The sequence below is a fragment of the Pelobates fuscus genome, chromosome 12 (assembly GCF_036172605.1).
Source record: "Pelobates fuscus isolate aPelFus1 chromosome 12, aPelFus1.pri, whole genome shotgun sequence".
NCBI lineage: Eukaryota > Metazoa > Chordata > Amphibia > Anura > Pelobatidae > Pelobates > Pelobates fuscus.
The window spans coordinates 9125994-9140415 of record NC_086328.1 but is presented as its reverse complement, the minus strand read 5'-3'; the positions used below and the strand labels follow the sequence as shown (position 1 = coordinate 9140415).

The 14422-nt window shown below is 42.5% G+C and overlaps 1 protein-coding gene across 1 annotated transcript in view; it reads right to left on the bottom strand.

Annotated features, from left to right (window-relative positions):
• LOC134578611 (DNA topoisomerase I, mitochondrial-like) overlaps positions 1 to 14422 on the bottom strand; it is a 93796-nt gene that overhangs the window by 11596 nt on the left and 67778 nt on the right. Inside the window, exon 11 of the mRNA XM_063437589.1 lies at positions 1026 to 1170. Coding sequence (XP_063293659.1) covers positions 1026 to 1170 — 145 coding nt within the window. The remainder of the gene's footprint in view (positions 1 to 1025; positions 1171 to 14422) is intronic.

Genomic DNA, 14422 nt, shown 5'->3' with positions numbered 1-14422 from the left:
TACATAGGTAGAATAGATGAACCCAATCAGGGAAAGATGGACAGATGCATTGTGGGAGATATTTCCCCGTCTAAGAGACAGATTACGCCAAGGCTAAAGTGTTTTATTAAGAATATTTTACAACCCGCTGAAGCAAGGTAACAATGTTAGGAAGCCGTGGACCGTTTTATGTCATGCGGAGATTAATGTACATTGTAATTAACGGGGACAGATCTTGTCCACGTTATGATTGTCTATGAAAACCAGGTCAGTTAAAGGCACACGTCGGGGGATTATCCGACTGAGACCAGGCCGGTGACAGAATGCTATGGAAAGTCCTGTATCTTCCCCTGGGTTCTGTTAGGAATGGGTATCGAGTAGTACTCGGTTTTTGTCAGGGGAGCGTTTGCACTCTGCTCGGTAAATGTTAGTGTTTGACTGCTACTTGGATATATGGTTCCATTCGCACTATATGGATCCCTATAGGCCCAGTAATGAACACACTGAGTAACTGGAGAGAGATGAAAGCTCTGCTGTGAGATGTGAAACTGCAGTCTATCTGATCTCCCTCTACTATAGGAAATTATACCAGCAGCAGTTTCTGGGCTATACATCTTATAGCTCGTAACCGCGACCTTGAACTGAGCTGTAATGTGTGCATGTGGCAGACGGCTAACCTTGCATTACGCCAACGTCCAACACTGATTAAACAAATACTGAATAATCTCCTTAACTTATTCAGAACTATTCAACAGCAATTACAACTCCTGCAGCTCTCTGCTTGGTAAAACTGCATTGTGGAAATTGTGGACCAGCAGTTTTAGGAATGGACTGCTTGATGTATCTGCCCAAGAGCCACGAGCACCTCGGGTCAGGTCATAGAGAGTAGAATGAAGTTGTCCGTCATGTCAGCAGCCAATATAGAAACACAACATTCTTTCTGTAGAACCTTCATTCCTCCGCACGTGTGATAGAAGGAGAATTAAAAGACAATTTCATCTTACGTACGGGAATGAAGTACAATAAATAACGCACAACGTGTTTACCTTCAGCTTAGAGTTTGCGTTCAGCATGATGTATTTCACCATTCCCTGCACGTTTTCTGTCCAGGAAACAAGCCAAGAAACCGTGTTATCATGGCGGACCTCTTTCCACTTGTGGCCCTCTGGGGGTACGGGGATTTTACCTTCCCTGAAATTATTAACAGATTAGTGAGCAGGACGGCTTCTCTGAAATCTACAAAGTGACAGCTAATAAAAGCAGAAGACAGACCGGAGCGTGCAAAGCCTTTTGGGAGTTGCAGTTCAGTAGCCGGGGGCCCAATACCTATTGGCAGATCCCGATTTACTTTGCACACAGCACGATATTGAGATGTATGGCAACACAATGGGAAAGTGTCAAGAAAAATGAAACCAAATTTATTAAAAGCTTTCCTTAATTTAGGGAAGGTGGAATCAATGAATGTATATTCATTAATATATACACATAATGAAATGGAGGACGTATTAAGTTATATGTGCCTTCAAGTTACAAACAATACAAAAAAAAAATATTACATTACATTAAAAAAAACAGGGGAGCACACTCACCTTCCCAAGGGTTCAAGGTTTAAGGAATTAACATTTAGATATTACAGATCTATAATATGACTACGATGATTAAATATGTGATTTCATCATCGTAGTCATATTACTAGTCATATAATTCATATCAGGCAAACAGAACAAAAATGGAATAGTAAGTTATGACAAACAAATGAATTCAAATCGGAAGTATTGAGCAGGGCCCTGGTCAAAGGAGCTTACAATCTAGAGGAAATGGTTCCAATTAGAAAGATTCCGCTTGTACAGTGAGTAAATCAGAATCTTTTTTGTTTCTATTTAGAATGCATCTTCCAGTCACTATATACACACACACACATATATATATATATATATATATATATATACACATATACACACACACATATACATAGATATACCACCTGTACGCCGATGACACACAGCTATATCTCTCCTCCCTGGACCTCTCCCCTGCCGTCCTGCAACGTGTCACTGCTTGCCTTTCTTCCATCTCTGACTGGATGTCCTCCCGCTTTCTGAAACTCAATCTCTCAAAAACTGAGCTCCTTGTCTTTCCTCCTCCTAATACTGATCCTCGTCTTTCGCTCTCCCTTCAAGTTTGCGGTACCAACATCAGTCCATCCTTGCAAGCGCGCTGTCTTGGCGTCATACTTGACTCTGGTCTCACCTTTGAGCCTCACATCCAGCATGTTGCCAAATCCTGTAGATTCCATCTTAAAAACATAGCCCGCATCCGCCCCTTTCTTGCACCAGATACTACCAAGGAGCTTGACCATGCTCTAGTAATTTCCCGCATGGATTATTGTAACCCTCTCCTGATTGGTCTTCCCAATAGCCATTCTGCACCCCTACAGTCCGTAATGAACGCTGCTACTAGACTGATTTTCCTCTCTAGTCGTTTCTCTCACACCTCACCCCTCTGCCAGTCCTTACATTGGCTTCCTGTATGCTATAGGAGTCAATTCAAGGTACTAACTCACACCTATAAAGCACTGAACAACTCTAGCCCCTCTTATATCTCCTCACAGATCCATAGGTATGTTCCTTCTCGGTCTCTCCGCTCTGCCCGTGACCACCTCCTGTCCGTTGTCTGCACCCGTACGGCCAACTCGCGCTTGCAGGACTTCTCGCGGGCGGCTCCCTTCCTATGGAATAGCCTGCCTACCGCCATCAGACTCTCCCCTAGTCTTGCATCTTTTAAGAAGTGCCTTAAAACCCATCTCTTTAGGAAAGCTTATGGCCTCCAAGACTAACCCTTACCTCACATACCTGTCTCTTGCCCTCTCCTAAAGGGCAGCCCACCTTATTTGATTGTAAATTCCTGTCCTAATGTGTTTTACACCCCACCTCCTATAGAATGTAAGCTCGATCGAGCAGGGTCCTCTTCAACCTATTGTTCCTGTAAGTTTATTTGTAATTGTCCTATTTATAGTTAAATCCCTTCTCATAATATTGTAAAGCGCTACGGAATCTGTTGGCGCTATATAAATGGCAATAATAATAATAATACACATTACGTATATACAAACTGCGATATTCCCATACAAAGCTAGATATGTACCCGGGGTGTGAGCAAGGCACAAATTCACAATTCAATATTTAATGCTAGATTAAAAAAGCCAAATGTTTCCCGATGTGTAATGCATTCCCTTTCCTGATACCGCAGGTTATTAAATCTGGAATTGAAGGAAACGTGTACTTTCACACAAAGGTGACCTTGAATCTCTGATCGCTGACTCGGACGCTCAGAGCGACACGAGAATTTACGGAGGGGTCAGGGGTTTGTGATCCTGATGGAAACATGAGAAATGAGTCACAGAAACACGATTTTCTTTATAGAAAGTCTGGGCTCTTATTTTATGCGTTAAAATTTGCTGCAAACATTCAACCTGCAGATGGCGATATTGCATGTAAAATGACATGATTTTCCTGCCTTCCTGTAATAAGATTATTCAATACCATTTTAGACTTGCTGTAAATTATATAACTATTACAGATACAAAGAAGGGAAAACATTGCGGGTTATGAAAACAAAATATCTGAACTCCACGCTGGATGTATTTAAAGTTCTTACAATCTTCAATCAATCAAAATAGTAACCATTAAACATTCATATAGACCTGGGCCATACAGCCCAACTCACAGACTGGGAAACATTCATAGAGACCTGGGCCATACAGCCCAACTCACAGACTGGGAAACATTCATATAGACCTGGGCCATACAGCCCAACTCACAGACTGGGAAACATTCATATAGACCTGGGCCATACAGCCCAACTCACAGACTGGGAAACATTCATATAGACCTGGGCCATACAGCCCAACTCACAGACTGGGAAACATTCATATAGACCTGGGCCATACAGCCCAACTCACAGACTGGGAAACATTCATAGAGACCTGGGCCATACAGCCCAACTCACAGACTGGGAAACATTCATAGAGACCTGGGCCATACAGCCCAACTCACAGACTGGGAAACATTCATATAGACCTGGGCCATACAGCCCAACTCACAGACTGGGAAACATTCATATAGACCTGGGCCATACAGCCCAACTCACAGACTGGGAAACATTCATAGAGACCTGGGCCATACAGCCCAACTCACAGACTGGGAAACATTCATATAGACCTGGGCCATACAGCCCAACTCACAGACTGGGAAACATTCATATAGACCTGGGCCATACAGCCCAACTCACAGACTGGGAAACATTCATAGAGACCTGGGCCATACAGCCCAACTCACAGACTGGGAAACATTCATATAGACCTGGGCCATACAGCCCAACTCACAGACTGGGAAACATTCATATAGACCTGGGCCATACAGCCCAACTCACAGACTGGGAGACATTCATATAGACCTGGGCCATACAGCCCAACTCACAGACTGGGAAACATTCATATAGACCTGGACCACACAGCCCAACTCACAGACTGGGAAACATTCATATAGACCTGGGCCATACAGCCCAACTCACAGACTGGGAAACATTCATATAGACCTGGGCCATACAGCCCAACTCACAGACTGGGAAACATTCATATAGACCTGGGCCATACAGCCCAACTCACAGACTGGGAAACATTCATATAGACCTGGGCCATACAGCCCAACTCACAGACTGGGAAACATTCATATAGACCTGGGCCATACAGCCCAACTCACAGACTGGGAAACATTCATATAGACCTGGGCCATACAGCCTAACTCACAGACTGGGAAACATTCATATAGACCTGGGCCATACAGCCCAACTCACAGACTGGGAAACATTCATATAGACCTGGGCCATACAGCCCAACTCACAGACTGGGAAACATTCATATAGACCTGGGCCATACAGCCCAACTCACAGACTGGGAAACATTCATATAGACCTGGGCCATACAGCCCAACTCACAGACTGGGAAACATTCATATAGACCTGGGCCATACAGCCCAACTCACAGACTGGGAAACATTCATATAGACCTGGGCCATACAGCCCAACTCACAGACTGGGAAACATTCATAGAGACCTGGGCCATACAGCCCAACTCACAGACTGGGAAACATTCATATAGACCTGGGCCATACAGCCCAACTCACAGACTGGGAAACATTCATATAGACCTGGGCCATACAGCCCAACTCACAGACTGGGAAACATTCATATAGACCTGGGCCATACAGCCCAACTCACAGACTGGGAAACATTCATAGAGACCTGGGCCATACAGCCCAACTCACAGACTGGGAAACATTCATATAGACCTGGGCCATACAGCCCAACTCACAGACTGGGAAACATTCATATAGACCTGGGCCATACAGCCCAACTCACAGACTGGGAAACATTCATATAGACCTGGGCCATACAGCCTAACTCACAGACTGGGAAACATTCATATAGACCTGGGCCATACAGCCCAACTCACAGACTGGGAAACATTCATATAGACCTGGGCCATACAGCCCAACTCACAGACTGGGAAACATTCATATAGACCTGGGCCATACAGCCCAACTCACAGACTGGGAAACATTCATATAGACCTGGGCCATACAGCCCAACTCACAGACTGGGAAACATTCATAGATACCTGGGCCATACAGCCCAACTCACAGACTGGGAAACATTCATATAGACCTGGGCCATACAGCCCAACTCACAGACTGGGAGACATTCACATAGACCTGGGCCATACAGCCCAACTCACAGACTGGGAAACATTCATAGAGACCTGGGCCATACAGCCCAACTCACAGACTGGGAAACATTCATATAGACCTGGGCCATACAGCCCAACTCACAGACTGGGAAACATTCATAGAGACCTGGGCCATACAGCCCAACTCACAGACTGGGAAACATTCATATAGACCTGGGCCATACAGCCCAACTCACAGACTGGGAAACATTCATATAGACCTGGGCCATACAGCCCAACTCACAGACTGGGAAACATTCATATAGACCTGGGCCATACAGCCCAACTCACAGACTGGGAAACATTCATATAGACCTGGGCCATACAGCCCAACTCACAGACTGGGAAACATTCATATAGACCTGGGCCATACAGCCCAACTCACAGACTGGGAGACATTCACATAGACCTGGGCCATACAGCCCAACTCACAGACTGGGAAACATTCATATAGACCTGGGCCATACAGCCCAACTCACAGACTGGGAAACATTCATATAGACCTGGGCCATACAGCCCAACTCACAGACTGGGAAACATTCATAGAGACCTGGGCCATACAGCCCAACTCACAGACTGGGAAACATTCATATAGACCTGGGCCATACAGCCCAACTCACAGACTGGGAAACATTCATATAGACCTGGGCCATACAGCCCAACTCACAGACTGGGAAACATTCATATAGACCTGGGCCATACAGCCCAACTCACAGACTGGGAAACATTCATATAGACCTGGGCCATACAGCCCAACTCACAGACTGGGAAACATTCATAGAGACCTGGGCCATACAGCCCAACTCACAGACTGGGAAACATTCATATAGACCTGGGCCATACAGCCCAACTCACAGACTGGGAAACATTCATATAGACCTGGGCCATACAGCCCAACTCACAGACTGGGAAACATTCATATAGACCTGGGCCATACAGCCTAACTCACAGACTGGGAAACATTCATATAGACCTGGGCCATACAGCCCAACTCACAGACTGGGAAACATTCATATAGACCTGGGCCATACAGCCCAACTCACAGACTGGGAAACATTCATATAGACTTGGGCCATACAGCCCAACTCACAGACTGGGAAACATTCATATAGACCTGGGCCATACAGCCCAACTCACAGACTGGGAAACATTCATAGATACCTGGGCCATACAGCCCAACTCACAGACTGGGAAACATTCATATAGACCTGGGCCATACAGCCCAACTCACAGACTGGGAGACATTCACATAGACCTGGGCCATACAGCCCAACTCACAGACTGGGAAACATTCATAGAGACCTGGGCCATACAGCCCAACTCACAGACTGGGAAACATTCATATAGACCTGGGCCATACAGCCGACCTCACAGACTGGGAAACATTCATATAGACCTGGGCCATACAGCCCAACTCACAGACTGGGAAACATTCATAGAGACCTGGGCCATACAGCCCAACTCACAGACTGGGAAACATTAGGCTGGAAACACCAACCAATAAAACCCTGAGCCAGACAGAAAGCGCTCTAAATACCTTGACATAGATTGAAGGTGGGACGTGTTAATTGCATGAATAACCATGGAATTCTCATTATGCTCTGTATCCCAATACTTGTTGATTTATTTTACAATTGGATATGCACTAACTCATACAATGTTTCCATTCTGTAATGCTAACATTGACTATAAACACTCAAACACTGAATGTTTAAACAGAATGTGGGGCGCTCGGAGGACGTGGGGTGCTGGGAGAGAGGATTCCATTGGCTTTGAAACTTGGAATAATTTCCCCTTTATGGGGAGCAGGTCTTGTGCTGCAGGTTACAAAGACTTTCACAAAGCTGGTTTATTGAGCAATGTATCCAGTCTGCTAGCGTTACATCCTTAATATCCCGGGTAGAGATAGTGGTTGTCCATTTCCTGGATCCCTATGAGTATCGAGTCTCTCTGTGTGTACAGTAAATGGCAGAATGCCTATTAGGGTATGAATGCATCTCTCCTGCTAGGAGATTGGCAGGCTAAGCACAGCTGCTATTGCCATGTACACTATAATTACACGCCACCCATGGAGATATCCCTGCTTTCTGTCTATAAAAGATCAGAGTGAGCTTCATGTTCTTCACATCATTTATCAGATTAAATACAAATGTATCATCATGTTCTATCTGCAAGGTCAACTCGTTTCAAAAATGCTCACGGTGTGTATGAAAAATAAAATGAATATTCATGACCGATTCATAGAACAAGGACAAGAATTAATCCCAATGTGAACTGTACAGCAAAAAAAAGTATTCCTAACCTGAGATGTAAAGGGAGGAGAGGAGAATTCCTGACCGGACATTTAAATGTCAGGAAAAAAATGAAAAATACTTTAAAGGGGACACTACGGGCACCCAGACCTCATCCCATTGCCCTGGTCTGAGTGCAGTGCACTTGTCCCCTTAACCCAGCAAAGTAAAAATCGTAGCTTTATAGAAACAGTAATGTTTAAATTGCAGAGTTAATACTGCCTCGGGTGGCTGTCTACCAGACAGCCACTAGACACACTTCCAGTAGTTTCACGGAATCTGACTCCATGAAACGACGGGGGACATCATCGTGCTTTGCATCCAACGTCAAGAAAAACCCCATAGCAAAACACAAGTCAATGCTTTCCTTTGAGGAAGGCCTAATGTACACATGGCGTATGCACATTATGTTCCCCCCATCGGCCGACGAGGAGTGCGACCCAACGCCGAGGGATATCGGCACTGGAATCTGGTAAGTGAAAGAATGAGTTTTTAGCTTTGTATTCCTGACACTAAAGTGTTTCTTTAACTGAGGTTTTTTTTTTTTTTTTTTTAATCCTGCAAAGGGTTTCGGAAACCTATATATAGTTCGAGTGATCTTGAGGACTGACTGTGATCACCCTTTTCTTCATTGTAAAATATTGGCCCAGTGGCTGTAAAATTCAGCCTCAAAGCTCAATCAGCACTCATTAGACCTTCCAAGTACAGGTAATGCATTTACAACATTGTGATCAAAGTCAATGCTTTCCTATTAAACAACGAAGCCCAGAAAGCAATAACCTAAATAAAACAACCTTTATAGGATCTGAGGATCTGACGCAGGATTTAACTCAATGTTCTACAGAACGTGCCAACCCGTCCATTCATGTATAGGCTATACAGCATTGGAATATTGTTTCCATCCCCTTAAAGTGTTAAAACACCTCAAAGCATTCCGTTGGATTAAAGGCATCATACTGATAATACTAGCGGCTAAAGCTATACCGACAGAGATGCCTTTTCTCTAATCCCGCTGTCTGCCTATTCCCATTAACCATCGTGCCGCTCTCTGCAAGTTAACACAATCTCTCTCATTTGGTCGAGTCTTCCTGATTTCAAGGGACTTTGTGTTAGAAGATGTTTTGACATCTCCAGGTCAGGGAAGCGAGCAGCTCAGTAATCTGGACCAAGACAATCCTCAGCAGTGTGCGCACGCACGAAGGGCATGACAACACCTAACCTGTCCTGCCGCCAAAACGAAAGCACGTTACATTGTAATTCACAGAGCTCACTTATAAAGCCAAGTGTAGAACCTGTTCAAACTGCAGTGCTGAAGGTTCTATTCCTGGCAGGGTCACGGCAGCCTTTCAAGCTCCCAATGTCAATACAACCAGCCTCATGGAGCATTGCAATAGTACCATTTAAAGACGCAAACAGAAAATATTACCGCAATCTTCCTAGTAAAAAACTTACATACAAGGGTTTTTTTTTTTTTCATCGAACTGGTAGTTAGTTGGTGAATTGTCGATGGAATTTTACATTTTAGCTCAAAACTGAATATCTTCCAACTTTACCAGATCTATTTTAATGTGAAATTCCTTGGTCATATGCCCAAAATTCTTGACTTATTGAATATACCTCACATATGAATATCTAGAGCAGTGTTAAAAATGTATGCCACTAAAACACCGCAATATATCAGAAAATCCCCCAAATAATCCTGTTTGTAATAGGGGAGGGAAAGTTGTATAAATTAACAATTTTCCCAAACTCTGGCCCTCCAGATGTTGCTGAACTACAACTCCTATGATTCTCTGGCTCTCTAATTCAAAGTGTCATGGGAGTTGTAGTTCAGCAACATCTAGATAATCCTGCTCTAGACTCTAAATGTATGAATTTGATGCCTCCTGTAGTACAATGATCTCATTAATGTACGGAGCTGTCCATGGTACCTAGCCTTCTGCTGTAGATCTGCTTGTTGTGTCTCTAGACTTTATCATTATGGATGCTGCAAAACATTAACTCTTTAAGGTCCACATGTAATACTTTGCCACCATCACAGTCTCATCCCTAATGCGCACACTGAATGCAGTTCCATTTAACAGCAAACGTGTTGTGATAGCAGAGCATGATTAACCATGAGGCACTCTATACCTGTGAGTTAGATGGGACCCCGTAACCATTAATATGTTTGGCCCTATTATCCATCATTTATGAAGAAAAATGGGGCCTGGGGTGGGCGAGGAGGCACGATTCTAACCTAAGGTCCCATAAGATCGTAACACTTCTCTGTGTGATGGCATACACCATCTTTGGTCTTTAACCCCTTAAGGACCAAACTTCTGGAATAAAAGGGAATCATGATATGTCACGCATGTCATGTGTCCTTAAGGGGTTAAAGGGACGCTATAGGTACCCAGACCACTTCAGCTCAATGAAGTGGTCTGGGTGCAGTGTCCCTACCACCTTAACCCTACAATGTAAATTATTGCAGTTATTGACAAAAAAAAATATTAATTACATTGCAGGGTTAACTCCAGACAGCCACTAGAGTCACTTCCAGGTTGTCGCCTTACCGACGCTAGACATCCTCACACTATGTAGGAGGACATCCAGCATCAGCTAAAACCCCATAGGAAACATTGAGAAGTGGAGGCGAAGCCTGACCTAGTGCCAAGGGACATCGGCGCTGGATTCAGGTAAGTGACAGAACGGTTTTTCACCATTTCTGCGCTGGGAGCAGGGGCTGTGAGCAAGGGGGGCACTATAGTACTAGGTATAGTGCTTTATAATCCTAGCACTATAGTTTCCCTATACGTACCATGTATGTCAATTCTCTGTAATAACATGCAAGAGAAATTTTCCAAATAATTGGATTTATATATTGTATGTTCTGAATTTTATCCAATTGCCCAATAACTTAAACTAAACAAATACAACATATATATATATATATATATATATATATATATATATATATATATATATATATATATATATATATAGAACACATTTAAAAGACTTCACGTTGATGTTTGAAAGATATAAAATATATTTATTTTGGACTTTTATTGTTGCAGACAATCTGCATTTTATATAGGAGACATTAGGCCGCCATGAGTGGGATCTCCCATGTTTGTTTTTTCGATCTCTGACCGTGAGTTAGGCTCTGATTGGCCTAGCACTAAGAAGCCAATGAATACACTGCTTTAGCCCTTTCTCCTGTCTCTCCCTACAGCTCTCATTACTGCATTTCCCCAAAACGCAGGCAGGGATTGTAACTTCTCTTATTATGTTACAACTGCCCGTCCAACCTGGGGCATGTCAAAGCAGCGAGCTGTGAATCAGTTATTTCTGTTCGACTGTGTGTTTCCAGGCAGACATTTTCAGTTTTCAAATCATCATTCTATATTTATTTTTGTTTTACTGGAGATTAATTTGTTCCTCTGCTACAGGTCCTGCTATCTGTCTCTGCGCGTAAACCCAGAGTCCAATGGAGTCGCACATTTCGGCATTAAATCTTTGCATTAAACCTATTCAGAAAAGATTCAATGTTTAACTTGGAAAAATGAACAAGTCTTTAAATAAAATAAATGTTTTTTGCTCAGTGGATTTTAATCTGCCTGTCCAGAGCCTATTGTTCATGAAACATAAAGAGTGTTTGGGAATTTCTTATTCCATATAGATATATTATAGATACAGCTTTATACATAGATTTATAATCCAGAGTTTTACCCAGAGATAAAACCTGTTTATGTATTATTCAATTCCTGATTTATCTTCAACTAATGTAGATTACGTGAATTTTCCTTTTGATCTTTTCTTAGTTGAGCAGAAATGCAAGATAAATGTTTGCCCTTGTAACTTGACACATTGTACTTTACAATTATTCATCCAGCAATGTGCTTGCATTAGCAAAATAGTCTAAAAATCACTCAAAACAGCAGATTCCCATATTTACCCATATACAGTTGAGTGTTAAATTGACCCTTTGATTTTCATTGTATTGACAAACTGGAGATCACCATTGCTTGAGGTGAGCTACTCCGTATAACCCTCCCTGGGCTCTCCAGAGACCATTAAATAGTTCAGAGGTCTAATACTATCCTACTTCTCCCATTGGTTCCAGTTGAATATGTGTGGTATTTAATTGATGCACAGTTTACAATTTAGCAGTCTGTTTTCAATGGAAAAAGATAACACAAATTATATATAGATTACGACTATGCACCATCACCATATCTCAAGTTACACTTTGCATAGAAGCTCAATAAACAACTTTCCCAGAGTGTCCAGCTTGACATGCAAATGAGCACAGACATACATTGTGTTTTGAGACTTGATCTGCATTTCTACAGATGCCCTTAGCAATATTTTAAATATATGTTTTTATTTATTTATTAATTTTTAAAACCAACTCATGGACTATGTTTGAAAAGATAAGTGAGCAGAAACCAGCCATGGACTGCAGTTTTGACCCGGTGGGTCTCATCAGCATGGCGCCGGTACTCTGTGTGGAAACATAATTTCTTGAGTTTCTGTACCCAAGGAGGACATCTCAAAGTACAACTTCACACATACAGATGATGCACAACGGGAATTATATTGATTGTACTGTGGGGAGACTTGTTGAGTTTGGTCTTGTCAAAATCTTCTTGAATATATATCCACATATTTACACACATATTCTCATAGCTTGGAAGCTAGGGTCTTCTGCACCTCTTGTCAATATTATTGTCTGTCAATAACCTGTTCAGTATTCACATTCTATAATTGGAAAGCACCAATGAATGTGTTCACACCATATAAATGCTGTTTCCCCTCATCAGCTTCAGATTCCATTATAACAACCTCTCAACAAGTGCGTTTCTACGATAACATTCCAACCAGGTGGTGAATTGGAAATGGTTATGTCGCATGCATCTCCCAACAGATACAATATGACTAAGATTTATAGCTTGATATCTCACTCTAGCATCAACGCATGGCATTGGAGAAAGTATGTAAGGCATGTCTGCAAAAGACCATTAAGTAAGCGGGGAATTGTATACTTCATAGCCTGGGGTGGTCTCTTGCGGACAATTAACTCTTGGTGCAGACATTCTACAGGGAATAAGAATTTGACAGTGAATTGTGCAATTGATTCAAATGTTTGTTCCTGCCGATGGCACTGAGTGACAGCTCCCCCCCCCAACCTCTAAACCTGGAGCTGTGAGACACAATTGTACAGGTGTATCCATGTGTCAAATCTTCACTATGTGTTTCCAGCACAGACATATTACCATGTTGTCAAGCAACTGCATGGAAACCTCTGAAAAAACACGAAATAGTAAAATATCTCAGAAAAAAATGACATTGAATTCCACGTAGGGATTTCACTCGTTAATGAAGGCAGAACACAAAGGTTAATGTAAAGCAATGTCTCGCATTTTGAAGATGAATTCCTATACATTCAGGTGTTGCGAGCATGGCTGCTAGGTTTCTGCGAAAATTTAATCATATTTAGACAATTTTCTACAACCACCCATTTGACACTGCATTCGTTCGGTTGGCAAAATCCCAGATTCAGTGCAAGAGATATACAGGCAAACAATTTATCATCTGAAATAGTGCCTCTGATATATCGCTGCATTAATCGCTTTACAATGTTCCAGGCATACTGATGGCTTCAAACCTTTGATACATCACTGCTGTGAAAGAGGTTCAAAATTATCAGTAAATTATTGGGGGAAGTTTTCATACCCTATATATAGTTTACGTGATTCACCATTTAAACTGGGAAATCCTAATTTTAAATCCTGTACTACTGGCGTGCGATGTCATCCAAGCATTATTCTCTGTAATGCACAGTTTGACAGACATAAATGTCTGGCTGAGATCAGTGGGAGTTAAACTTCCAGGCAGCAGCTGCTACAATTGGAATACAGGGCCCTGCAGCAAAGGAGCTGGGGAGATAAATCACAAAATTCTGTCTCCCCAGTTCCTCTCTGGGTAAATCATTGGCAGGATAAGGGCTGAATTAATGATGTCAGCTTCAAACAGTGGTCGGAGGCTGTAAAAGTAAATCCCACCAAGCTCAGGCAGACCAGGACCATGTATCCCAGTGCTGTGCTATGATTAAAGGAACAGTACACAGATTTTTAATTTTTAAAAGTGATACAAAAGGATATTTAACACTCCAGTATACAGGGCCTTTATTCTCCTGGTGTGTCATGAGGTCTCTAGTCAATAATCCAACATGCCACAGAAAAAGGACAACATTTATTACGGACCTTATTATGCACATCCGAGTGATGTATAGGACCTGGACACATCTATGTGGTTCATAATAAAATAATAAATGTTCTTCTTAAATGGAGGTGAATCCTGACTGTGTGTTAGTCTGAAT